Genomic DNA, 27,400 nt, shown 5'->3' on the forward strand with positions numbered 1-27,400 from the left:
TAAATACAATATATCCCCGATATATTCACCGAATATATCCCCATATATTATATATATCTACGTCAAGATCTTGTAAAATGGGTGTGTGCGGAGGTACAAATGGAAGCCTTCACCAAAAAAAATATATATATATCACAATTATACGTGATATATATCTGATATATTGAATTTTCTGTCGCAATATATGTGTGTATAATTGATATACCTATATACACGGTTTTTCATGTGGGAGTGGAAAGCCCTGGGCTCTGGGTACATAGAGATAATCTATATATTATCTACACATATATATATATTTGATATAGAGGGAGCCAACGGCAAATATCGACCAGACAAACGCGTGGAAGCGTATTACACCTCCCAGCAACTTTCTGTCTAGATGAAGCCATTTTTTTTTTTCTCATTATCGACGTAAACTTCTATTTTCTTCAGGATAATTAACCAGCGGTGAAGAACGATAGGGGAATAATGGGGTGGGATAATTAGGGGGAGGAAATTGCCCCCTCAAATGGCCCCTCATCCGGGATTTTCCAGAAGGAAGTGAATTTTTCCTTCGGACTTGGAATCCAACTATATCATTCCTATATCTGATATATTGATATAAAAATATTTATAATGCAGTAAAATGCGAAATATATGTTAAATATACACAGATATATTCCGGTATAAAATTCGATATATCAGGGATATATCACATAATTATTAATATATTTTTTAATTATCGTCTAAATATTTTGAGATATATTTATCGAATATATCGACATTTATGTCCACTCTATTATTATGATATATCAAATATATCATATAATTATATGATATATTTATATTTATTATTATTTATTCATTTATTATGGTATTGTTAATGCTTTTTGAAAATTTATAAGATATTTCGATATTTTTTAGTAAAAAAAACGTAAAATTATTAACATTAAAATTTTTTAATAAGGATTTGATGATTTCGAAAAATCGATGTACCAGACATTTGAATCTAGGGCGCAATGAGGATTTAAGTCCTCTCACTCAAGACTTATGAATAGCTTCCGGGTCTGAAATCGATCTCTCGACTGGAGTTACGACTGCAGAGGGTTTACGACACGACCGGAAAACACGGTCACCTGTATCGGATTTAGGAGATCGAGAAATATTTCGGGATTCACCACTGCCCATCCAATCGGTCCCTTTTTTTATCGCTCCCTTCAAATCGTTTTTTTTCCTCAATATCCATAAAAAATTCCATGCAAATATATCGGCTCTGAAGAATTTATTGGTTAATTAAATTCATTCAAATTTTTGTTGGAGGATTTTTTGAGGGATTTTATAGAAATCGTTTGAGTTTGATTTTATTTTTAATGGAGGTCTCTTATGAAATTTCTGAAGTTTCTCGCTTTCGATTGACTCGTCTTTTGGGTAATCAATCGAGTTATAATGAGTCGGGGTTAATTGAAGCGATGAATCGACTGGAACTGGGGAATTCAGTCGTGAGTTATTCGGATGCGAGCGGTGGGAAAATCAATTGGTCGTGATTTCGACTGGATCCGAGAATATTTCGTTGATCTGTTTCTCTGAAAATAAAAAGGGGTGGGAAGTCTTAATTAACACCAATATATTGTTAGAGAATTAATCTGATGTTTGAATTAAAATTAATTTCACGTGACAATAGAAATAATTAAAACCAGTGAAAACTCCGGGAACTGTTTTCCTGAAATAATCCATCAGCAATTCAATTCCTCAATCTCCCCTTTTCACAATGAATCCCAGTTCAATCCCTCCAAATTCAGCAACAATTAATTAATTATTCAAACTTAAACAAATTAAAATTTCATATCTTATATTTTTTTCACGATCTGCCGCTTTTTGCAACATCAATTAATTTTTTCTGATCTAAAAAATTGAGGATTCCCCTGAACAAACAACAAATTATAAACAAATACTAAGGAATAAAATTTTATAAACAAATAGAATACTCTACAATTTTTTCCAATAAAATTTCCCAACGGAAATCGATGCGAATTCGATTTTGAAAAATTTCTTGCAGTCCGAATTTTTCAATTACCTTAATGATGCATTCCTCCGTGATCCATCGATCCATGATCCATCGATCCATGATCCATCGATCCATGATCCATGGATCCATTTCCCGGTTGATACGCCAAGAAAAATGCCACCGCCCAGACGACAAAAGACCCGACGAAGACGAGCCAAATTCTGGTATTGAATTTATCCCAAGATAATATCACTCCCCTGTTGGATACGTCATTGTCATCACCAGATGTTGAACCACCTTGACAGCAAATAATCTCTGTACTTCTGGTGGTGTCCATCGTATCCATGACTCTCAATCTCACCTGAGCCACTGAAACATTCCAATTAAGTACGAGGTTCACATTTTTTCGAGCTAATCACCCCAGATAAAAACCGATAATACACTGATATCCCCTCGTCTGTTTGCATTGACAGTTGTGTTGGTAATTGATGTCACGAGTACTCCAGCAATTAAGCGGTAAACTGTCAACCTTTAATTGTGATTAACCTGAACTGGGATTTAATATTCTCGTTGATTAGCAGTTTATGTTCAAAAGTACGGGGTTGACAGAAAAACGTCAAAAGACTTTTTTGTGGACGATGATATTCCCTTGATAAAAGGACTTTTGGCATTTTCTCCTAGAGTCGATGATTTTTGAGATAAATCGATAATTATAAGATCGAATTCCACTCGTCTCGTTTGGCACTTCGCTAATGAATTCATGTCCATCCATTTATCTCGGGAACAATCGATTTACGGTGGAATTCATAAAGGAATTTTTTGTAGGGAATTAAATTCTCGATGGAAAAGGTCTTATGATAATTTTTCGTAAAGTCGACAGCTTCGGCGGGAATCGGCATCAAAATCGTAATCACATTTACCCAATGATATAAAGTCATTCACTTTTTATATTTTAATTACAAAACAAAACGGTAATGATTATTATTTTTGTAATTGGTTTCTTGGTGGTAAATTCGAGGATAATTATGATGACGTTTATGGGTTTTAATTGATTTTTAATGGAAGATCACTTCAACCGCAGCAATCCGTGTGCTCATTGGTGCATTTATCCCACGCAAATATCCAATATCCGAGGCCAGTGCCAATAACAACAGCCAGTGCCAACCAGACATTGTAAGTCATGAATATGAACATGAGGAAGTACCCAAGGATCAGCTGGACCACATGCAGAAGAGTCTGGAGAAGATGAATCGGCGAAACGAGAGCTTTTCCTCGAGTCAATTTTCCTAAACCGTGACGATTCCTCAGAGTTGTTCGAAGAAATAAATTCTCCCTAATTAAACAACATTTTGTTTGAATACTAAATTCAGGTACAGAACCCTTAATTAAGATCTTGAAAATCCAGGAGAGCAACCGGTAGGATAATTAATTGATTTTAATTATTGTTTTGCTAGATTAATTTGTAAAAATCGGTAGACGAGGAATTCCTCGACGATATGTTGTGATGACATCGGGTGATTGACGAAGTAATTGGAAAATTTGAATTACCGATAATTTTTCAGGCCCTCGTAAATCGACGCGAGGAGAATAATTCCGATCATCGATCCCAGGATTCCCTGCCAATCGGTTGTCCGCCATCCTGAGAAGAGAATCGCCTTTTCTGTCACTCCAAAATGAAAGTACATCTACACCCAAAGAATTTTAATAAGGAATATATTTTAATTGATTTTTCGAAATGAAAGAGCTCTAAAATTCCGGGAAATGAAAGATTTTTATTTTTTCTTTCATTTTTTGAGTTTAAATCTTGAGGTACTTACGCCCATCATCTTGGCAACGAGTGTCCAATACTTTGGAGATCAATTGTACACGAGGTAGAGAAATACTTGAACTGAACAACTCAGAGCTGAAAGGCGCGTTATCTAGAATCGACTGATAACAAAATTTATTGAATTATCTAGTCTGCGGTATGGGTTCGTCAATTTTTTCCAACTGCTCATTCCAGTAATTAAATTCCATTTATTCCACAAATATATAATAATAATCCAAACAACAATATATTATTATACCACAAATTATTTGATTAATTAAGCTAAAAATTTCTTTAAAAAATATTTCTGATAAATCGGTATTCACTGAAAATATCTGAAATTATAATTATGTTATGATTCTTATACAATTATAAATAAGTAATATATTCACTCAGACTTAATTATAATTATATTTTTTATGGAGGATAGCCCCCTCCCCTCCCCCTCTCAGAATTCCATTGAAATTATTGATCTCATGAGTGGAGAATTCCTCGGTTAGTCCCCCGGGAAAATTTCCACGTGATTCCCCCTGTAGGGAACGATTTTTTTTTATATCTAGGTGTGAAAATATATAAATATATCGTACATAAAAAATGCAGAGCAATAATTGATAAGGCGACTGTGGGGGATGGCGGACTATTATTCTATTGACGATCGGTATTTACAGAAGTTTTAGGTGAATTGATATTTTTAATATAGTGGGCAGAATATATCGAGAAATATATATCGATTATATCGGGATATATATATATCATGCATATCACCAAAAAATGCATTGTTCGAGATATATTCGATATATTGATGATATATTCACAATATATCGATGATATATTCAAAACATATCGACGATATATAAAAAATATATCGATGATATATTCACAATATATTGGCGATATATTCAAAATACATCGATGATATATTCGCAATATATTGATGATATATTCAAAATATATTGATGATATATTCACGATATATTGATTATACATTTCCGGCAAAAATGATATATCAATTATAATTATGAGACGTCCCTAATTCAGCGGAACAAATTAAAAAAATTCTCTTCGTTTTAATGGGAAAATCGTTGCCTTTTTATTTTTATTTTTTTTTTTTGTGTAACGAGAAAAAATTATTGCATTTTATATTTTTGCATGCGGGGTATAGAGCAGCGCAACCTGTGGCTGATGCCTGACCGTCGCGCCTCCCTGCGTCCGGATCTTCATCGACGCTCAACTCTAGAAATTCAGTAGCACTCTCACCGTCCGAGGGTTTGCATCGACGCAGTTAACCCATTATTTATCGTAGTTAATTGCTAGTAATTTTTTTTTTCATTTTCACACGTCGCCATAAATCGCTCCGATCGCTCTATTCGCTCCAGTCACTCCAGTCGCTCCAGTCGCTCCAGTCGCCTGAACCGGTGAGTCACTTCGGGGGTTGTTATGGTAATTATGCAATTAGCGTGTATTATCCCGTGAATAATTAATCAATAGACATTGTTCGGTACTTGTCATCTGATTTATCCTCGGATTGTTGTGATGGATCCTTCGACTTCCTCCGGGCTATTCAGTACTCTGTTCACTCTATCTCATGCACCGGAATTACCGGTAATTTTCATGCAATTATGGGTGATATAGTTGGGCAAAGCGATTCGATTAGATTCAATCGGTCGAATCGATTTTTGAATTTGAAATTCCGATGTTCAGGGGTGATTTGGGGCTTCCTGGGTGGCAGGGGGTGGTCACCACGTGTCGGGGAAAAATTCGGGAGAATTTACGGTCCGGAAATTTTTTACGGTTTTTTTACACCGGAAATATGTGGCGGGGAAATGAAAAATCTTGAGTGAAAATTCAATAAATTCTGGATTTCCCGGAATTTGGGAAAATCCGCGAATTTTCCAGTGAATAATTATTTCCCCCAAAATATACGTAAGTTTAATTATTAATTATTGTATTCGGAGGAATGAAAAATTTTGCGTGAAAATTCAATAAATTCTGAATTTCCCGGAATTTGGGAAAATCCGCGAATTTTCCAGTGAATAATTATTTCCCCCAAAATATACGTAATTTTAATTATTAATTATTGTATCAATTACATAAAACCCTTTTCCTTGAATTTCCGGAAAAATTGGAAAGTTCTCCCTAAAAAAAATAATTTCCCATTGAATAATTTATTCTCAGTTGTAATTAATGCAGGATTTCATGAGAATTTCACTTTCTGTCAAAGAATTCCGATGCGTTGCGAAGTCCTTCAGTTAATTATCTTGAAATTTGAGATTCAATGTCATTCTCTCGTCAATTTGGAGGAATTAAGATATAAATTTTCCCGAGAGTATTGTATTGCCGACAGAATTCCCCGTCGAAAAATGAACGATGAGGTAAACAGATGTCTAGTATTTTGCTCAATGAGTTATATAATCCGCGGATTTCCTAGACGTTGACGGATTGTATCATATTCCCATCAGAACAACTCGTCCTCCATTACCTCCCAAAAAACAATTTCCAAATGAATTCCTTAATTTTCAAAAACCAAACAATTGCAGATCATCAGCGGAGAGTGAAAAAATTGATTATCCACAATAAATTAATTGAAAAAAACAATAAAGTAATTAAAGTAATTAGACTGCTAATTAGACGCGATTGCACGAATTTGGGTTTTTTTTTTATTGATTCATCAAAGACACTCGATTTTTGATCTGCAACATTTTCCATTGCATGATTTGATGAATCAATCAATCTGTAATTGATTCCGTAATAATCTTCGCAGATTCAAGTCACGCCAGAGCTGCGGAACAAATCGAAAAAATCTATGGAAGATTTGAAAAACATGTGTGGAACAAAGGAATCAACCGCGCATAATGAATCAGCGCCTCTCAACTGAACATGAATGTGCAAAAGGTGGACAAAAAATGGGAAGCTGCACTCGTTAATTACAGAGAGAGTAGTCGAGATAATAAAAAAATAGAAAGCGCATTCAAACGGGTACCAAAAGACGACTAGAAAGGCCTCCGCAGAAGCCCGAGATCGAAAAAAACAAAAATACAAAGGAGAAAGAAAAAATTTGTGACCACTGGCGCCACCGGAATTCGGGAACAATGGAATTCCCCGCGGGGCCCACGAACCTTTCCGAGCCCGATGGCGGGAAATTTGAAGAGCGGCTGCAGATTTGATTGATTTCTCCGTAAATCGACCCCAAAATTTCATTTTTTTTAAGATAAACATTTGAAAATGCCGGGACACTCGACGCGGGAAAGCAGCGAAGTCATCCGGATGGAACCCCTGGGCCGGACTTCGAGTTCCAGGAGCCCAGGGCAGAATGGAATCGCCAATACGGAAGTCCCTGAGACGTCAGGTGAGAGAATTTCGAAAATAATTGACAGAAAAAAAAAATAATTGACGCGGGTTCGAAGTTATTGAAGCCAAATCAAAATTATTTCCATCAATCATTGAAATTTTTCTGTTCATCCCGGAATAACCCGGAGCAGGTCTCCCTAGATCGATCGCGTCTTCCCCTGGAAGTCACCAGGCTAACGAGCCCTAAACCCGTGTAAATTTTCCCGCGACCCCCGGGGGGTAACACGTGCTTTAAACCTCGCCCCATGGTTTGCGAAAAAAAAAAATGTGAAACGCGACAAAGAGACGTCAAACGAGCGCAGGTATTCCGGCTTTTTCTGGCATCTGCCAGAAAGAGTTCACGGCAGATGGAATAATTTATGTCGACAGGGATGCACCGCAAATACGTGGGAGGTCACAAGTTCAAGAGTTCATTGTCGAAAAAAAATGGGAACTCCATTTTTTTTTTTCAAAATTACACCAAAATTTAAATGATTTTTTTTTGTTATTCTCATTTTTTATTGAATTATTGTCGATTTAACGGATTGTATGACGCATGTGACAACTGCCAAAAGGTCGATAGAGGGTTAAATCCGAGTGACGAGTATCACTGGAGGATTTTGTCGGCAAAGTCCAACGTCCCCTGGACTAATGTGATCAATGGTTAGTGGTTTATAGTAGGGGATACGAAGGGGAGAGAAATGGAGAGTGAGATAGTTGTTTGAAAAGGGGCGACACCCCTTCTCGGCAGACGCCGATCGATTCCCAATCCAAGCTTCACCCTCGCACTCTTCACGGTGAAAATGCCCAAGCATTCCCCAAACTTTTATTTGCAAGATACTATTTTGGGTTACCCTCGTGTAACAAAAGCCTTATGCTCCCGCAAAAATTATGGGTTTCAGCTAATTAAACTCCCTTCATGTGTATTCATGAACTGCCTTCGGTATTCCGGGTAAAAGGTTTCACCCTCACAACCAAAAACAACAGCAGCAACTGAATTTGACCTTTATTTCACCTCATTGACCCTCACTCGGTGTTTTTTTATGTGGTTTTGACCTTCGTCGGGGTCAAAACGGAGGGATTTCACCTTCAAATGCATCTGTTCGTCCTTGAACTGCCAGAGGTCAAACAACAGTATTTATAATTTAATTCTGACGTTAATATTGACAGTTGACCTTTCAGGACTCTCCCAAAGGTCAAAATACCATGACAGCATTAATTCTCCACTCATCGCTGTCAAACTTTTGACCCTCACGAAGGTCAACCCAGCATCCTGACAGATTTTCCTATCAAGTCGTTGACCCTCGACCACAATCACCAACGACTGTCAAACCCTTGACCCTTTCACCTTGTGGGTCAAACAAAATCATGACAATGACTAGAAGAGCGCCGCCTGATCGACGAGAGGTAAAATCCCCGGAAAAAAAAAAACCCCAACCCTTTCCATAGCCTCATCTCCACCCCAGATGGCGCCACACACCCCCATTTATACCATTACACCCCTCACGCACACAATCACCCCACAAAATCATCCCCGTCCTCCCCTCCCAACACACCCAGATACCAGTCTCCACGAGTGGTTGCGCCGCGAAGGGGAAAAATACATCCCATCCGCTGCTTTTACCCCATGTCCGCCATTTCTGCTTAGAGTTGCTGTCTGTCCGCTGTTAAAATCATCCCCCAAATGCTGAATTTAATGTCAAGGTGTCGATGTACTCCCACCGAGTGCAACAACCCCATCCCCACCACCAAATATCACTCTCTCGTCAACATCTTCAGCTTCATCTACTCGTACCACTGGTTATGACTTATCCCTCGTAATTTGTTTATTTATTTATTTTTTTTCAACCCCGTGCATTTGGCAGGAGTGATGAGTGTTGCGCAAGGGTTCTAAGCACTCGCGATCGAATATTAAAAAATATATGTGATGTGGTGTACAACCCAGTGACCTGGTATTACCCGAGACTCCTGGGGCACTTCAATGAAGTCAGTGATGCGAGACTACAGTTTGACTGAGTGAGGGGTGGTTTTTTTTTTTTTTTTTTTGGGAGATTGTGGAGTGAGATTTTTGGATTTCGTTGGACCCACGGGCCTCGGTAATTATTCTGGCTGAACAGAGGGAGCCCCTCATTAAAGTCGCGTATGCGTCCAACGACGGCGAGGTGAAGGGTTTTGTTTATCGAAGACCACCACCGAATTCTTTCGCTATGAGCGAACAGGATGTTGATGATGTTGCATTCCTCACGGGTAAGTTTTTTTTTTGGGAATTAAGGGGGTGGCCCATGCCCGACCACGTGGGGAAAATCAATAATATTGGGGTGCAATCCCGTTTCACCTCGGGAATATATCTATAATAATTTTTTTCACCCTCATCCATAATTATTTTAATATATTTCAGTATTATTTTTAACATTCATGGGTTTATTGACCCCAGAAAATTTTTGGGGGAAAAAATATTTTTTTGCCCTCATTAATATTTTGATATTCATGAATATATTGATATTTCTGATAATATAATTCAGAGAGAAAAAGTTTAGGGACATTTTTTGTGGAGGATTAAATTTTCTACAAAAAATGTTTTTTCACATTTTTTCGTGGAATCGGTAGTTTTGGAGATTAATCGGTATTTGGGAGAAAGAAAATTCGGGTTTTTGAAAAACCTATCGTGTGGGGCGAAACCGATTATCCGAGATCATGGTGCCGATAAAATCGGTCAATATCACCCTGCATTCATTATTCCTCCCAAGGACTCGACTTCAAAGTATAAAAACCTCACGATTGAACTCAACAGTTGCGTTAAACTTTTTTACGGTGCATATGTTTGAATGTAAAAGGTTGTGCATTCGATTCAATCGTTCTCATAAAAACTACACACACACTCCCAGCACTTGACCTGATTCCATTTTTTTTGCGACCGTGATTCAAAACCTCTGATGCACACGACCCCTCTCCAGGTTTTACATGTCGTTTTGTTTTTTTTTCCCGACGAATGCGCAAAAATAAAATGCAAAAAACGACTAGCATTCCATTTCTGGGGTGCGAATGAAAGAATTATTTTTAAAAACCGAAAGAAGTGAAAATTAAAAGTAAAAGTTGCCGATTTTTTTGACTTTTATTTTTAACTTTTCACTTTTATATCGGAAAAAAATATGTAAACAAAATAAATGAGAGAGACAAAGATGTCGCCGTGGACTTGGCGAGAACGCAATGAATTTTCGCGGGTTGCGAGTGATTATCGGTAAGTGGAGAAATGTACTTTCTTTTTTTAGGAGACAGTAACACGGGGCTGCATAAAAGAAGCCTCTATGAGCACAATGGGGTGGCTGTCTGCTCTCAAAAACGTGCGTTGTGCATCGCAACAGTAGTTCTCGCTATTTTATTCGCCATATCACTCATCATCGCGTTTGCGGGACCACAAAATGGTGAGTCCTCAATTCAAAATGGAAGATTTCACCGCATGTCGATCGACCGAAAAAAACCGAAATTATTCCACTGCAATTATTCATTAAAATAAATAAAACCACCGGTTTCACTAAAAATAATGAAGATAATTAACAATAATGAGGAATTGTTAATAAATTTGGGGAGTGCTACGGAAATAAAAAAAAATCGAATAATTGCAAAGTTCAGTGGAATCGGCGAGAAAGTAATGGAATTGTCTAGTTTTTCGGATTTTTTTTTGTTTGTAATTGTTTAATTGAATTTTATTATCACTGATTATGCAGATTGTCCCTGCGCGGGGGAAAAACCAGCTAATCTCGAAGTTGAAGATGATGGAGCTGGGGCTGAGCCAATGGCGACCAATGGAGAAGTACAAAAAATTCATTTATTATGAATTAATGAGAATTCTCAATTAATAATGATAATTAATTAAAGAGAATGACAACTGATAAACGATTTCGTGAATTTTTATTCTAAAAATTCATCATCCTACCGATTTTTATTAATTAACAATTTTCTGGGAGAATCGGTAATTTTTTTATTGTAAAGTCTTACGAATAAATTCTCGTTTTCACAGATATTTCCGTGGGATAATGTTAGATTACCCGCATTTTCTCACCCAACTAGATACAATATAACAATTCATCCGAATTTGACGACCCTAGAGGTTAAAGGTAAATAAATAAATGAATTATCATCCCATTCTGTTGTAAACAAGTGAATTTTTATTAATTTCATTCACAGGACAAGTAACTATCGAATTTTACGTCGATAGAGAGACCAATTTTATCGTCTTCCACAGTAAAAACCTGACAATAACAGACAGAGTAAGTGAAATCGAATTAGTCTTAATTGCCGATTTATCAGTTCAGTGATTAAACAACGGAAATTAATCCTGCTAAAAATTAATTTGCATTATAAGAATGAGTATCGGGACAATATTAACAGATTATTCTCCAGATGGTGGTGAATCGTAAAGGGCATGAGATGAAAATCGCAAAATTGCTGGAATATCCACGTCATCAGCAGCTGTACCTGGAGGTGGAAGAAGGTAAATTCCGGAAGAGAGGAAATTACACGCTGCACTTGAGATTCATTTCAAAACTGACGACCGAACTCGAGGGATTTTACCTGAGTTCTTACAAAACAGCAGAAGGAGAGAACAGGTATCGCAACTCCCACCCCTGACTAATAAAACCAATATCTCTTTATCCAACCGATTTATCAAAATTTTTCATACCACCTTTTTTACGGAGTGAAATAAGAGCTATAAATAACATCTTATCAAAATTTTCACTAGCTCTCTCAGATTCCGAGATAATTCTCAAAAATCAACCGATTTCTCTCTAGATATTTGGCAACGACTCATTTTGAACCGACATATGCTCGATCGGCCTTTCCCTGTTTTGATGAGCCCCAGTACAAAGCGAAATTCAAAGTCTCGATATTCAGAGATCGATTTCACATTGCACTCTGCAACATGCCGATCGTCAATACCGAAGACGCTGGATTCTACATGGGAACGGGACTGGTGAGTGCTCCTCTGGATTATTTTATTCGTCCCATTATTTTCAGTCGAATAGGTTTATTCCTCCAGTATAAACTCTCCACGTTAAAATGATCGAACGATTTCAAAATTGAAACAGCCAATCTCCATCTTCCTCCAGCAATATCAAATATGACAATATCTCCAACGCAAAACCGGAGACATTGGTATATACCCCTCTGATGTAGACCAACTATTCATTTCAGCTGCGAGACGAATTCCAGGAGTCAGTGGAGATGTCGACGTACCTCGTGGCCTTCGTCGTGTGTGACTTCAAAAGAATTTCCCAGCTCACCTCCAGGAACATCTCCGTGAGTGTCTACGCGGCTGAGTCGATGCTCCCCCAGGCTCAATTCGCCCTAACGACAGCTGTACGAATTATGGATTATTTCGAGTCGTTCTTCGGTGTCAATTATCCCCTGCCCAAGCAGGATCTCATCGCAGTCCCAGACTTTGCTGCTGGAGCAATGGAGAACTGGGGACTCATCAGCTACAGGGAAGCATCCATCCTGTACGATCCTGATGAGACATCAACTGCTGCCCACGAGTGGGTCGCCTTCATCATGGCTCATGAACTCGCTCATCAGTGGTTTGGAAATCTTGTCACCATGAAGTGGTGGAATGATTTATGGCTGAATGAAGGTGCTGCAAGTTTCTTCGAGTATATGGGGGTCAACAACGTATCACCAGAGTGGAGCACCATGGATCAGTTTGTCCTCGACAAGACACAGGTGACACGATATGTAATGTACGGTAGAATGGTCGAGTAATATGGAATCAATCTCAGCAATTTGAAAAACTTTAGGTTATTAAAAATTCTTTCCTTCACATGACCCGTCATACCCCCCACTCCACCTCCTGTACCGCATTTGTCATGGACCAATCAAAAAAGGTCGATTCGACCTGAGGAACAAGGGCAGAGTTGAATGCATGATTTATTATTCAGGCGGGACTGCGCCTCGATGCACTAGCTACGAGTCATCCTATCAGTGTTCCTGTCAAGGATCCTGCTGAGATCGAGGCGATTTTCGACAGCATCAGCTACGCCAAAGGTGCTTCCATCTTCAATATGCTCCAGGGATTCCTCGGGGAGGACATCCTCAGGAGTGGTCTCAATGAGTATCTCAATGTCCACGCCTTCGGTAATGCCGATACTAATGACCTGTGGGCTGTCTTCTCCAAGCATGCCAACAATTCTTTTGATGTCAAGGTGAGGCAATTATTTGTTATTGAGGGGATGAGGTGAATCGATAAATAGGAAAATATTTTATGGCTTTCCGTGAATTGACAGGCAATCATGGACACTTGGACACAACAGACAGGATTTCCTCTTATCACGATAAATCGAGAGGGTCGAATGGTGACTGCGAGTCAAAAACGGTTTTTACTGTATCCACTGGATAATCAAACGGAAACGATTCAATCAAAATCAGGTTTTAATTACAAGTGGTATGTGCCATTGACCTATTACACCGACAAGGATCCTGAGAAGGTCTACACCATCTGGATGAACATGTCCGATGGTAATTCATTAATTTTTCCTCTTACTGATTAATTTGCAACTCAACAAAAGGATTTGACTCCATTTTCGCTGTTGGTTGTTGCGGAATATCTCGGAATTGAGAGCCGATATCGAAATTTCCGTGAAAACCTTTTTTGTAGAACAACTTGCGACCTGCAAAAAGGGTTCTCACGAAAATTTCCTATCTTCGGTAGATCCGGAGATATTTTATAATGAAAAATGTTGCAGTCACCTTCGAGCTCCCTGAGGCCGTGGAATTCATAAAATTCAATATAAATCAGACGGGCTTCTACAGGGTGTCCTACCCGGACGATATGTGGACGTCGATCATAAAAACTTTAATGACAAATCACCGCAAGTTCTCGGCAATCGATCGAGCGAATTTGATCGACGACGTGTTCACTCTGTGCGAGGCTGGGGAAGTTAATGCGACAATTCCACTGAGACTGTCGCTTTATCTGATGAACGAGAGGGATTACGTGCCCTGGGCTACGGCTCTGGGATATCTCCATTCCTGGAAGCAGAGACTGGGGGAGAGCGCCGGCTATAAAAGATACACGGCGTTCATGAAGAAATTGCTTGGACCCATTTCCAGATACGTTGGGTGGAACGACGACGGAGATCATCTGACCAAGTGAGTAACGAAAATTCCATCCAATCCCATGAGAATTCCCTATAAAAACAGAATAATTTCCATAAGTAAATGATCCGTATGCATAATGCTATCGTTCTCGCCGATATTTGGGCGAAAACCACGGTCCCTCTTAGACTGAGGCAATTCATTGTGGACTCATTCGAAAGGGCTTCAAAAAAGCTTCAAAAGAATATACGAGTCATGTGATTCCCATAATTTTTTACGGAGTTCTGGCGTTTTGAATATGAAAATGCGATTTTCATGCTTTACCCGAATTTCAAATTTGGTTCAATTTTTATATATTTGTAATAAAATTGAATGGGAGCATTTACATACCATTTTCAAGGTCTCAATTTCACAATGCCTTTTGAATTTCTGAATTCTATCTATCTGATCGAGAGTTATCCATGATAACGGGCCGAATTTCACGTGCGACGTTTTGAACAAAAGTAATGCCGTTCAAATAAAATCAATAATGATCTTCGTTACCCTCACAGATACTCATGCCTTTCATTTCCATGTACAATCATCATTAGACTGATTAGATTTAATCACACAGAAGGTTGAATCGAATCAAAACCACTGATTCCTTCTAGACTCTTACGAATAGCTGTCCTCCAGTCAGCAGTTGAGCTCCAGTTGGAGGACGTGGTGAAGCCCGCCAAGAACCTCTTCGAGGATTGGATGTTGCGGGGCAAGAAAATTCCCCCAAACATCCGAGACGTCGTGTACGTCGCGGGTATAAGATTTGGCTCTGAAAAGGAGTGGCGCCACTGCTGGGAGACGTACAAAACCACTCAAATTCCAAGTGAAAAGAGGATTATCCTTCAGGCACTGGGTGCAACCACCGATCCGTGGCTCCTCCAGAGGTACCTCCTGAAGTCCCTTGACAGGGAGAGCGTGAGGCCCCAGGACGTCGAATCAGTCATTGCAGCAGCTGCTCGCAATCCTGAGGGCCAGTACATCGCCTGGAGGCACGTCAAGGCCTACTGGCCCCAGCTTCACACACTCTTTGGTAATGGATCTGTGGGACTGGGGCCTCTCATCTCCTCGGTTGTCTCCGACTTCTTCACGGAGTACGATCACCAGGAGGTAACTGAGTTCTTCAAGGACATGGACGTTGGCAGTGGAGAGCGAACTCTAGAGCAGAGCCTCGAGACCATCAAAATGAATGTTCGATGGGTATCCAATAATGCCGACGATGTCGACGAGTGGTTGATTGATAATTTCAAAGATTACCGAGATTAGGTAATTGCTTCTGAGAAAATCTGGGATGATAACACGAAATGATGATTCCTAGATGATGCTCAAATAATTTATTCCCGTTCTGATTTATCGGATTATTTGTCACGCGTGGAATTATTTAGCATGAAACTTTTCCCCTGGAATTCATTTCGAAACTCTCAGGCATGCACGGTAACTTGATTTAGTGGATTTATTCAATTAGCATATCAACATTACTAGACTAAATTAATTTGGTACGATACGTTCTTCCCAAGGAAAATACCAATGTTCTAGCTCTCGTGGAAATCGTGACTGCAGATTCTGTCTTTCAATATTGAATATCGATGTATGAAAATGGCGGAAATTTTTGAAAGAATTACAACCGAAATGTGGATTCGATTTTCAAAAGAGCGGAGACTAGTCATAATCTCGCCAAAAGTTGCGATTCCCTCGGGGATTGCGACGAACAAGAAAGAAGATGGACTATATATTCAAAATACAGAAACAATAAACCAAAATATTATGTGTCGTGTGCCATGTGTTCATGTTGCTACAGGACCTTGTGATCTTGACGCGGGGTACGTCCAGGCATGGAATTTATATTGAGTCCGTGCTGATCTAGAATTAAACCAAAGAGCGAATAAAATCTGATATTTTACTATTGGAGAGAGGGAAATTGAATCGATGTAATAATTTATTATGGCATGTTGCAGCCTTGCGTAGAATTTTTCAATCTCATTTTATCGTTCCTCTTTTTTTGCAAATTATGTATTCTCAGCTGATGTTGATTTTCAGGCACAAGCGTCCGTCCCACAGACATCTATCTATTTCTATTTGATAAGAGATTAGTCCCTCCTGCTTGCTGATTAATTATTCAAGCTTTTTTGACTCGGGGAATGGAGAAAGTACCGATTCAGTACTTTCAGTCAGTAACGAACCGGTTAAACGACTTGCGTTCATTTTTCGGGAATATCTCAGAATCCAAGGGAGCTATCGCAATTTTCGTTAGGAATCGTTTTGTAGAACCACTCCGGAGCTATAAAAAATGTCTGAACAAAATTTTTTTATGTCCCATACATTGCGAGATATTCACGGAAAACTGGCGGATAGTCAAATCCCCAGAATCAAAAACCGAAAAAATGAATAAAAATACAAGTATCCAGTACCAATTGAACAATTACAGACTATATACCTTTCTGAATACGTAGATTTTTATACACTTCAATACGAAAGAATAAAAATTACCCAATAAAAAAAAATGGCGAATTACCAAATCGACGCACAAGCTAGAAATTTACATGTAAATAGAATATTTTTTCACTGAATTTTCTCGATCATTGGAGGAATGAATAAAATTACAAAAGGAAAAATAATCAGTGTAATGAATGCGTCGAGGCGATATCGCTGGTATTATTTCTATCGAATTGATTTATATCTCCAGAGCATATTAATCGGCCTATTTCGAAATATTTTTTTTCTTCACTGTAAAAAAAATGAGATTATGCTGATGTCAATAGGCCAATGTCAGTGCGATCCTTGTGGACGTTAATATGCCCTTATGAATCTATCGGACGTGTAAATTTCATTGTTGTTTTGTATTTTGTATCCATTGAACTACTTGTACCATATTATCAATTGTACTGTAATAGATATTTTGTTGTAAAAAATATTGTCGAGTTTCATTCATTCAAAAAATCGATCCAGTGGCTCGGAAATGTTAGAATTGGAGTATATACATTTTTTCCATGTCCTTATGTCCATTATTTTCTTTTTGTCCATCAAAAACTGAAGATTACCGAAGGGCAAACGATTAATTACTAATCTAGCATAAGTGCACTTTTTTTCGAGACCAGTTGTTCGCCGATATCTCGGAATTAAAGACACATAGCGAATTTTTTATCGGAACCTTTTTCATAGAAAATTGTCAGAGCTACGGAAAAGGTCATTATGAAAAAATGTCTATCTTTCTTCGATTTCGAGATATCGGGTAAAAACTGGGGTCGAAAATATTGCACTTATCGCAGTTGAACAATTCGCTACCGATTTCAGATTTATTTTCTTCCATTCCTGTGAAACTCGTGGGAAAAAATTTCTTCATTCGGATTAACTCGATTGCTCCGTAATTTTTACTGAATATTTCTCTCCGTGTAGCTGTTGACGGATCGTTTTCGCGCCACGATTTAAAATCACGAGCAGCTGACGTGATCGGCATGATTGATACCGCGATCGAGTGGGGGGACCTTTTCGTTTTATCATCAGTACTTGTGATCGTCGGAACAATGCGTACTCTGGAGAACGTTGAAAGAATTGCTGGAAAATATCTATTCACAATTCTCAATTACAGTTTTTTTTTTTTAATCACCGATAAGTGAGAACGCGTGACGTACACTTGAGCTGTCGCGTGATTTAATTCGTTCATGATTTGAGGAGCGAGTGAATTTGAATTGATTAGTTTGTGGGGTGAACTTTTCAGGATGATTATTGCCGATCTACCCCGGATGCGCACCCTCTCACCGGCAACCATACCTGAGTGCCTGATCAGGTCAAAAGCAGAATGGCAGGTAGGAAAATTAGAATTTCAAGAATTTTTTTCTGTTAATTATTTCGGATTGTTTAATTAACATTCAGGCTTTACGTGGATTTTTTTCTGGAAAGAATGAATTTTTGGAAATCGTCAGAAAAATCGGGGGAATTCGGGGAAATTGTTTAAATAAATGTCCACAGATAATCCAAGAATTAATGGAATGAATTTTCCCATTTTGTTTTTTTTTTCATTTATTTTTCCCTCAATTTCAAAATTCGATTTCACGCACTCAAATCGTGTCGCCGCATCAGGAGATATCGCCGCTAGACGACGCGTTTCGATAGATAACTGAATAATTAATTAATCACCACTGATATTTCTAGTGCCACGCTGATTCGTCGATGGATTTCGCAGTCTCTTAATTGTCCGGGGAAAATAATAAAATTATTATGAATGATTCATCCGAGTGATTATATTCCCTAAGAAAAATCGTAGAGCTCGCAATTTCACTTTTCACTTTTCATTGCGATTTATTTCACTTATTTTTTATGAATTTTTGGGCGCAGAGAAGAGTGGAAAGAATTGAAAAGTAATAACTGAAAATTGCCTCGGGTAATTTCATGGTATTTTCACTCTTATCGGGAATAAGTCCTCCATTGCACTGTGTACATCAGTTATCACTGATATTTAACGGCGTTATCAAACCGATAACGGCGACTATCGTTATGCATACGACTGAATTTTTTTTTAATTATAGAAGAGCGAACGGAAGCAAGAACTAAAAAAATTGTGACCATGTGGGGGATCTATTGGTTATTCCGGGGAATATCTCAGAATATACACCTAGTATCGAAATTTTCGTAAGAACCTTTTCTATGGAACTAATTACGGCCTACAAAAAAGCTAATTACCAAAATTTCGATACTCCCCTTAGATTTCGAGATATCTCCCGATTGATTCGGGAGTTCGGGAGGAACATCGATTTTGATTGTCAATCCGTTTTTGATTAGTATCTCGAAATCTAGGGGTGATAGCGAGATTTTTGATAAAATCTTTTTTGCAGGGGTGATAAGGGGCTGCAGAAAAGGTTATGACAAAAATTACGGTAGCTGTCTTAGATGCGGAGATATTTAACTGATAAATCAGGGAAGTATCAGAGCGAAGAGGTAAAGTTGTGGTTGGAGGTAAAGTGATTTGCGGAGAACGGAAACGATCGATTAAAAATAAAATGAGGAGAGGGGATTGTACTGAGTACCGCGTATGAAATTACTTCAGATGTATGATCTATTGATACGGGTTAATCGATGACCCCTTGGGTAGGGGATCTCGATCACGCGGAATCACTGGCCAATGACGCGTGTAATGGAAAAAACAAAACAGCATTTTAATGCGTCTTAATGTTCAATGTTTTTCGATCTGACATTGATTAACAAAAAGACATTAGTCTCTACCGCGACTTGACACGTGCTTCACACGATATTTTGTCTTACTTCAATTATTGTCAAAACCACAAAATTTGTAATTGAATTATTCCTGTAATTATTTCGTAATTAAATTATTTTTGACCATCAAAAAGAAATTAATAATACTTATGGCAATATCAATGATAATAATAATGATAAATAAATAAATAGACCAGATGAGTAGAAATAATTGTTGCCTAATAATTTGCCTTATAAATAAATAATGTAAATTGAATTATTATTGCTATCACGATTATTCAATCATTTCCTTGAATAACCATCCTGAAAGAATTCTCAACAAATACAACAATTGTTACTATCTATTTTAAATAATTACAAAATTGGCGCGTGGCATCCGCCCCTGAAAAATTGCAATTTCAAGAAAAAAATCAAATTTCCCTTTTCTCATCTCAAAAAATCCCTCACAAAACCACAAATCCCGAAATCCCGAATTTCAAATAATTGCAAAAATTAGCGCCCCTGGCATCCGCCCCTGAAAAATGACACGACGTTACGGGAGTGATTGCTGAGTCACACACGGCATTACGATTTCATCCGTGGTCTCCGCACGTTCAAATACTCCACCGGGAAAATTCCAAAAGGCCCCAAAATCATCCCCAAAAAAATTCAAAAAATGTGGCGTAAGTAGTTCCACGGGATTTCGCGTCGTCACCGCACCCCGGGATCGCGCGATTCCGTCCGACTAATCACGACAGATCGACAAACACCGGAAGCATCCAAAACAACAAATAACACCGAACAATAAAAAATCATCGATCACCATTACCATCATGTGATTCCGGAAGAATCGAGTGCAGTGATAAAAACACCGAACGCCAAAATACAACGAGTGAGATAAAAACGTGAAAAAACATTTGTGGGGGGGAATAGTGTGTGTGTGAGGTGTCACATATGAGTTTTGAGGTTATTTCAGTGGCACATGTAACTGACCTACACCAGAGGACCCAGTGATCACTTTATTTGCCATCTGACTGTCCAGCTGAGTGGAGCACTTAAAAGAATCATCAATTTGTTATTTCTAACCTCAAACGTTAAAAATCATAAATCGAAATGAAAGGATTTTCGTGACGACGTGTGAAGAAGTGTCAGGGTGTGAGGAAGTGTCGAATGAACAATTTATTCAATTCACCAGTACTTGATCTGTGATGCTCAATTTATTGCTCTTACGTGTACTTATTTTTTATTGTCAACTGTGAGGGACAGGTGGTTGCTGTGATAATTGAGTGAATTTCAAGTGTTCAAGTTTCAAGAAAGAAAAAGAAATGATTTGTCTGAAGAAATTGTACAGGGAGGAGCTGCTCCAGTTGGCACTCCTCCTGTCACTTTTGAGAGTTGATCCAGAGAGTTATCTGGGGCTTGATATTCAGAGGATTGGGGTGGGATCGTTGAATCTTCATAATGGATCTGGGTGGCACACTGATGCCAGGACTATCGTTCACAGACCGATTTTTGTACACCCCAAAAATCTTGATTCGATGCTGATTAATTATGAGAGGGATCTCTTCGAGGAGTTGAACTCTCTGGGGAGGTACAGCAGATTGAATTCTACGAGGAATGATATTCATGCTTATCTACTGAATGTCGAGGACTCTGCTAGGGATGAGATACCTGGAGGCAGCTCTCAGGGAGACTCCAGCGAACCTGATGCACCTACTGAGGCTCAGGGAACTGCTGAACTCACGCAAGAGGTATTTTACCATTTTTCGAGCATATCTCGGAATCTGAGGGTGATAGTGAAATTTTTATGAGAAGCTTTTCTCGAGGAAAATTCGAGACCTGAAAAAAAGGTCATTTTGAAAATTTTGCTATCTGGCTTAGATTCCGAGATACTCCCCAAATAAGGCGGGAGTGAAATTGCAAATTGGCGTCACTTGATTTTTCTTGTCTTTCTCCGGTTTTTGGTGGATATCTGGGGATCTAGGGGTGATATAAAAAAATTTGTAGGGAGCTTTTTTGGAGAGGAAAGACCGAGCTAGAAAAAAGGTCATCATAAAAATTGTCGTATCTCCACTGGCTCCGGAGATATTCTACGGGTATTCAATTGAGAGATTAATTTAATGGGTAGATAGCCATCGTAATTACTGCTATCAATTATTAATTGTTATTTCCGGTCTCACCGCAAGTTCAAGAACTCGGAATTTTCTCGCAAATGACTAACTACGTTTCAATTTTTTTTCAATGCCCGCGTTCTAAAATTGTTCATAAAATATATTTTTTCTCGAATCGTCCTGAAAAGTCGTTAGAGCATTAGTCACTCCGACGAATTTCCACTGATGGCATCATGTTCTTTGTGTCTTATCGCACTCTGGCACCGTGACTATTCTCATTTGCGTATTATCCGCTGACTGGCATTGATATTGCTTCCTCCAACAATTGCTCAATCGGCAAAGAACTATTTTCCTTTCACACGATCATTAGCATTTTCTCCTCTCCGTAATGTTGAACAAAGAAAAAATTATTCACTGAATTCTTTGAAAATTTCATTCACATCGAGTTGATGAATTTCTTTTGACTATTTTTACATCGAAAATTCGGGTTTTCTCACGAGATCTTCAGACACCGGTGCAAATGACCCCGTGTTTTTACTTATTTCAATCGTGAATGCGTCATCAACTCCTCAGGAATGACCTTGCGTCATCAACGGCCTCCAATTCTCCTTTCTCTCCTCAGGGTGTACCAAATTGGTGCTTACGCCATTGATCAGTGCGCGAAGTCCAGAATAATTGATTTTTTACGTACGATTTTCCGGTGGAAAATTTAATTTTTCTTGTCATTCAAATAAATATCCCCTCACAATCTCGTGATTATCGATGATCGATCGCGAAAAAATCGCGGATTGCGCGAGAATCCTCGGGTGAATCTTGAGATGAAATCGAATCGTTCGATCGATTGATTCCATAATTGTCCAATGGGAACAGTGAAATCAGACTTTTGCGTTAGATGACGAAAAAGGAATCGATAAATCGACGCAATCCCATGAGATCATCATGATCTAGCTGAATTCACCTCATCTTATCTAGATCAGTCGGACACCTGAGGCCGACGGCCTTCAGACAATCCAATTAATCACTGACTCATTATTACTGCGAGCGCGTTCTCAATTTTTTGGGGATTTAGAAAAATCGAAGTCAAATTTTCATGAAGAGAAAAATTTGTTCTGCCATTTTTTTCGCGGACTAATGAATTCTGGCGAAAATCCAGGGGAATTTCTGGAAATGAACAAAGAAAAATGACGATTGAAAAAAAAAATCTCGTCTCGCTGCAAATGAGCGTGCAACGGCCTCGATTGTAAAAATATCGAGTTGAAAATATCAAATGTGAAACAGAATACTCTTGCGAACCGATGCGCTCTCATTTATGCATTCGAGCCACCGCCCTTGCAATTTTCTCCAGAAGAAACGATAAATCGCTGCTCATTGCTGCGTTTGCGAAAATAAATTCTAAATTCGTCGAAGGCCCTCCGGAAATAGCCACTGCAATTAGATATCTTTTTATATGAATTTTCGCGACCACTTCCAGCCCTTTCTCGTCTAATAGATTGTCACGTTTTTTTTTTTTTTTAAACAGGCATAAATAATTGTTAATATCAATTATTTCTCCCTGAGGTGCATTAATTTGGATGAAATAACGCAGGAATTGGAGTGAAGTCACGTGTAATCACGACGAGAATGAAAAAGGCGTATTATTTTTTAACCCAATGCAATCTCAATTCGAGAAATTTTAAACTTTAATGAATTGATTTTAAAAATTGGTAACTAGGAGATGATTACATCGATGAATTCAATGTTGTCACCTCGAATGATGCCGATATTTAAATTGACATTTTCGTATGTCCCATTCAACGGAATTGGTGATACAAAAATAATTTGACAATTACCCTTATCTCTGATTCCGTTATCGCAAATTAATGCCATTTTTTAATGGTGAAGAAATAGAAATTTCTTTCAACTTGCGAAATGCCATGAGCTGGCGCTCTTTCAAATCCGCGAAAACACGTGCAGGAGACAAAGAAAATTGCGAATTGGGGTTCAATGCGCCTGTCAATGTCTCTGATAGTGTAAACACCGTCTGTTTTATGCCAAGTCGTTGAAACAAACTCACAATAGATTTATTTTTTGCTTTTTCTCGAGCTTCTCTTTGACAACTCAAGGATTTTAGATTGATGACCACTCGGTCCTTGGCATTGGACGAATGCCTACTCGTGCCATTTTCCCACTAACTTTTTGTTTAACATCCGAGATTTATAAATAAATCAGTGAAGACGTTTGAAATTTTCCCCGGAAAACGAATCGTCTATTTTCATAGAATTGATTTTTTATTTTCGAGATTTTTCTGTAGAGATTGGTAATTCAATTGAAATTGAAGTGAGCAATTTAAAATTTGAAATTTTGAGTTTTCCCGGGATTTTCAGGTGATGTTGATAATTTTTTTTTGGAGGGGATTGAAAAGCCGTTTGTATTTCACTGCACGTGCCTGATTTTTCCCGCCTCTTATCGCAAACTGATTGACCCACTGTCGATAGCCACTCGAGATTTCCTCTCGATTACGTTTTATTTTCCCGATGTCATTTATGGACTGATTAGTTGACAAGGACAGCTGGTACGCGGAATCAGCACTCGATTATTATACGAATTATAGTTGACAGTTGCGTAACGAAGACGAACATTGAATTTCCACTTGTTAATTCCCGTAAACAATTTTTTATGCTCAATTGGCTGAGGGTCTTGTCCTCGAGAATTTTCAGTTGATCCCGTACGGTGTGGTGGGAAACTGCATGAATTTTCCGGAAAATTGCACTGAATTTCCCTGAATTCTGTACCTGAACCTGAAGAATAATTATCAATTTCCCAATTTGCAATTCCAGAATGAAAACCTGGGAAATTTTTTGACCTGATTTTCCGGAAAATTGAGGTATTCACCACCTGAACTTGAAAATTCGCTCTGAATTTTCCCTGAAATTCCAAGAAATTGAAAAAACCTGAAATTTCCCCTAAAATTGCAAGAAATTGAAACAAAAACTGAAAATTCCGCTGAAATTTAAAAAAAATTGAAAAAACCTGAAATTCTCCCGGGAATTCAAAAAAAAATTGAACAAACCTGAAATTTCCCCTGAAATTAAAAAAAATGAAAAAACCTGAAATTAAAAAAAAATGAACAAACCTGAAATCTCCTCTGGAATTCCAAGAAATTGAAAAAAACTTGAAATTCCCCCTGAAATTCCAAAAAATTAAAAAAACCTGAATTTTCCCCTGAAATTCCTCGGAATGGTATATCCACCCGGAAAATTCGTGAAAAATCGAGGAAAAAGGGTGAATTGCGGCGCGTGATGAAACAGTTTATCACCTACTTAGTTACTGATTGACAAGCCGAATTCAATTGACCTGAAGTGTAATGCCACGTCGGAAGTAATATTTACCCGGCGTTTGACGAATCTGCATTAATCACCATTGGAAATTAATGGTAATTGATGCCCCGCGGTATGACCCTGGAGACCAATGGTCGAGGGGACCGAGGAATACCTCCACCTCGCGGTTGTACGAGTCCTCTTCTACTGGTGATTATCCACTCAGTTGTGCCGTTGGCTTTTCGTTTTCGTTTTCCATTTTTCCACTTTGGTCTGATCCGTCATAATGGCACGGAAGAAGAAGAAGTTCCCCAGGATGGTCACCGTTTTTGTGCCCGATGATGTATGATATTTCATCAAGTTTTATTGTGTTACGTCATTGTGAAGTTGAGGAAAATCATTAGTTCACACCAAGTTTCTTTAATTTTTGTTCGTTTTTTTCTGTTGTAGGTAAGTCAAGTTTTCCTCAACCCCCAGATCATTACTGATACTCACTATTAACTGAATTGTTGAGGAAATCATTCGAGATTACTGGTTGAAGAGAGAGGGACTAGTACGCGAGTTGTAAGTCAAAATTAGGCTTTCTACTAATCTCCAAAATAGACTCGATCATCTCCGAACGGTGATAGTCAGTTCTAATTATAATCGATTTTCAAAGAAATAAGATCGCTCGGTGAATATCAATGACTTCTCCCTGAGGTGTATCAATTTGGCGAAAATAACACAGTAATCGGAGTAAAGTCACGTGTAATCATCACGAGAATGGGAAAGTCGTATTATTTTTTAACCCAATTCAATCTCCAGTCGAGAAATTTTAAACTTTGATGAATTGATTTAAAAAATTGGTAACTAAGAGATGATTACATCGATGAATTCAATGTTGTCACCTCGAATGATGCCGATATTTAAATTGACATTTTCGTACGTCACACTCAACGGAATTGGTGATATCAAAATAATTTGACAATTACCCTTATCTCTGATTTCGTTATCGCAAATTAATGCTATTTTTTAATGATGAAGAAATAGAAATTTCTTTCAACGACATCTCAATGCTATCTCAAAATTTTTACGCGTTATATTCATTCTTGTTCTACATATCAATTACTCACTTTAATTGCAATTTACTTGCGACGACGTACGATCGTGCTGATTGAAATTATAACTTATCCAGTCCCAGCAATTATTTAACAGGCATATTTTTTTGCGTCGCCTATGGTAATTTTGCCAACAGCGCAGTAAAAAATAGCAGACAGCCTTTCTTTTGCGCACCATCATTTGAATTTTGAGGCACGTGGCGGGAGAGACTGTCAAAAAACCAGTGCGTCATCCTGAGTAAAAATAAATAGTACTCTCACCCTCTCGTAATTATTATTAATATTCAAAATGAATTCAAAGACATTCTCTACAATTTATCCCAACCAATAATAAAATCTACATTATCGACCGTTCATAACTGAAATTCCTTCCCATTTTTCAGTCGGTACAGATTGAATCTGCAAATCGAGAATTTCAAATTCCTCCAAGAATTCAATTATTTCCCTCCGCTAATACTTTATGTTTATCCATTCATGTTATATCTCTTGGAACTCAGAAATATCGAGTTTATCGCGTATTAAAAATCAATTAAACTATGAAAAATTGAATAACACTGCAGGACATATGAAACAAGAAAATAACCGGTTCTTTTTTCCGCACTCTACACTATAAAATCACCGGTTATTCTGAAATTATGACAGCACTTCTAAAAATGGAATTAACAAATCCCTTTTTTCCAAATTTTCTATATCATTTTTCCTTTTTCATAAATAATAATTCATATTTTATTCACCTAACAATTTTTTATTAATTAATTTTTTAGATACAATTATCAATTGAATAAAAATAAAATTGATTCATTCGATGAAAAAAATACAAAATGAATTATGCAATTGAAAAAAATTAGTCCAATCACGAGAGTCGATTTCCCCGACATTTTCGTGTTTCCAATAATAATTAGCGAGATGATGAAAGGAATAATCGCGGTGTGCAACACGTCATGACGGTCTTATCTCCCTCTCACACTCATGTCGCGACCCGTCTTGAAGAACTTTTTCATAATTCTCGAATAGTATCTGAGAAACTCTCGGTTAACCAACAGTCGTCACACGTTAACTCGATTTATTTCAACCGATCATTCGCGGGATCGATCAATCAGGAAGTGCCACTTTGTCACCGATTTTTTTTCCGCAATTTTAACGATTTCGCTGTGCATTTTAATTAATCACCGATATAATGAGCAATTGTGCTGTTTTGGTGCCGGTACGTTTTTCATTTTATTCAGTTGCTATTTGTTTTCGCTAGTCTTTTTTTGCGGATTACTCTGTGCATGGAATTACGTCATACACCGAGTTTAGAATTATTGGTGGGAGTGAATCGGTCAGATGCATGTTTATGGAAAAAGATAGTGGAAGAAATTCTGTGGCGGTATTATCTGCCGGGGAACGAGACATCGATGTGCAATTAACTAATTGTGGGGGGAGGGATGGGTAATATTCCATTGTAACGATTTTTCATGGAAATA

General features: G+C 38.1%; 4 protein-coding genes and 1 long non-coding RNA gene across 7 annotated transcripts in view; 3 read left to right on the top strand and 2 right to left on the bottom strand.

The window, feature by feature from the left end:
- Positions 1 to 1,246: 1,246 nt before the first annotated feature.
- Positions 1,247 to 25,967, bottom strand: LOC105263950 (uncharacterized). Of its 2 annotated transcripts, none has more exons than XR_891944.1 (3): positions 25,950 to 25,967; positions 2,054 to 2,353; positions 1,247 to 1,562 (listed from the first exon to the last, which is right to left on the bottom strand). XR_891944.1 is itself a non-coding variant. In XM_011300484.1 (3 exons), exons 1-2 carry the CDS (start codon positions 24,929 to 24,931, stop codon positions 2,055 to 2,057), a joined length of 321 nt encoding a protein of 106 aa, XP_011298786.1. In that variant the 5' UTR covers positions 24,932 to 24,946; the 3' UTR covers positions 1,247 to 1,562; position 2,054. The 2 variants fall into 2 exon arrangements, 1 of the variants encoding a protein (XP_011298786.1); XM_011300484.1 differs by lacking the exon at positions 25,950 to 25,967 and adding an exon at positions 24,910 to 24,946.
- On the bottom strand, positions 2,914 to 3,897 carry LOC105263949 (high affinity copper uptake protein 1). Its single transcript, XM_011300483.1, has 3 exons — positions 3,802 to 3,897; positions 3,533 to 3,669; positions 2,914 to 3,317 (listed from the first exon to the last, which is right to left on the bottom strand). Exons 1-3 carry the CDS (start codon positions 3,808 to 3,810, stop codon positions 3,056 to 3,058), a joined length of 408 nt encoding a protein of 135 aa, XP_011298785.1. The 5' UTR covers positions 3,811 to 3,897; the 3' UTR covers positions 2,914 to 3,055.
- Positions 5,058 to 17,147, top strand: LOC105263948 (endoplasmic reticulum aminopeptidase 1). 2 transcript variants are annotated; one of them, XM_011300482.1, is made up of 13 exons: positions 5,058 to 5,231; positions 6,553 to 7,137; positions 10,388 to 10,540; positions 10,844 to 10,929; positions 11,137 to 11,233; positions 11,304 to 11,386; positions 11,520 to 11,725; positions 11,910 to 12,090; positions 12,312 to 12,836; positions 13,052 to 13,315; positions 13,397 to 13,628; positions 13,856 to 14,261; positions 14,858 to 17,147. In XM_011300482.1, exons 2-13 carry the CDS (start codon positions 7,014 to 7,016, stop codon positions 15,507 to 15,509), a joined length of 3,009 nt encoding a protein of 1,002 aa, XP_011298784.1. In that variant the 5' UTR covers positions 5,058 to 5,231; positions 6,553 to 7,013; the 3' UTR covers positions 15,510 to 17,147. The 2 variants fall into 2 exon arrangements, with proteins under 2 accessions (XP_011298784.1, XP_011298783.1); XM_011300481.1 differs by having other exon boundaries at positions 5,058 to 5,206.
- Positions 17,981 to 19,586, top strand: LOC105263947 (uncharacterized). The gene is made up of 3 exons (XR_891943.1): positions 17,981 to 18,046; positions 18,767 to 18,869; positions 19,073 to 19,586. It is a non-coding gene; the product is annotated as an uncharacterized lncRNA (long non-coding RNA).
- Positions 19,707 to 27,400, top strand: part of cnc (cap-n-collar) — a gene marked incomplete in the record, with an annotated part of 55,746 nt that continues 48,052 nt past the window's right edge. The window contains 1 exon segment of the mRNA XM_011300480.1: positions 19,707 to 21,181. Within this exon segment, the coding sequence (XP_011298782.1) occupies positions 20,756 to 21,181 (426 nt within the window).

Source organism: Fopius arisanus, unplaced genomic scaffold, assembly GCF_000806365.1.
Source record: "Fopius arisanus strain USDA-PBARC FA_bdor unplaced genomic scaffold, ASM80636v1 scaffold00018, whole genome shotgun sequence".
Lineage (NCBI taxonomy): Eukaryota > Metazoa > Arthropoda > Insecta > Hymenoptera > Braconidae > Fopius > Fopius arisanus.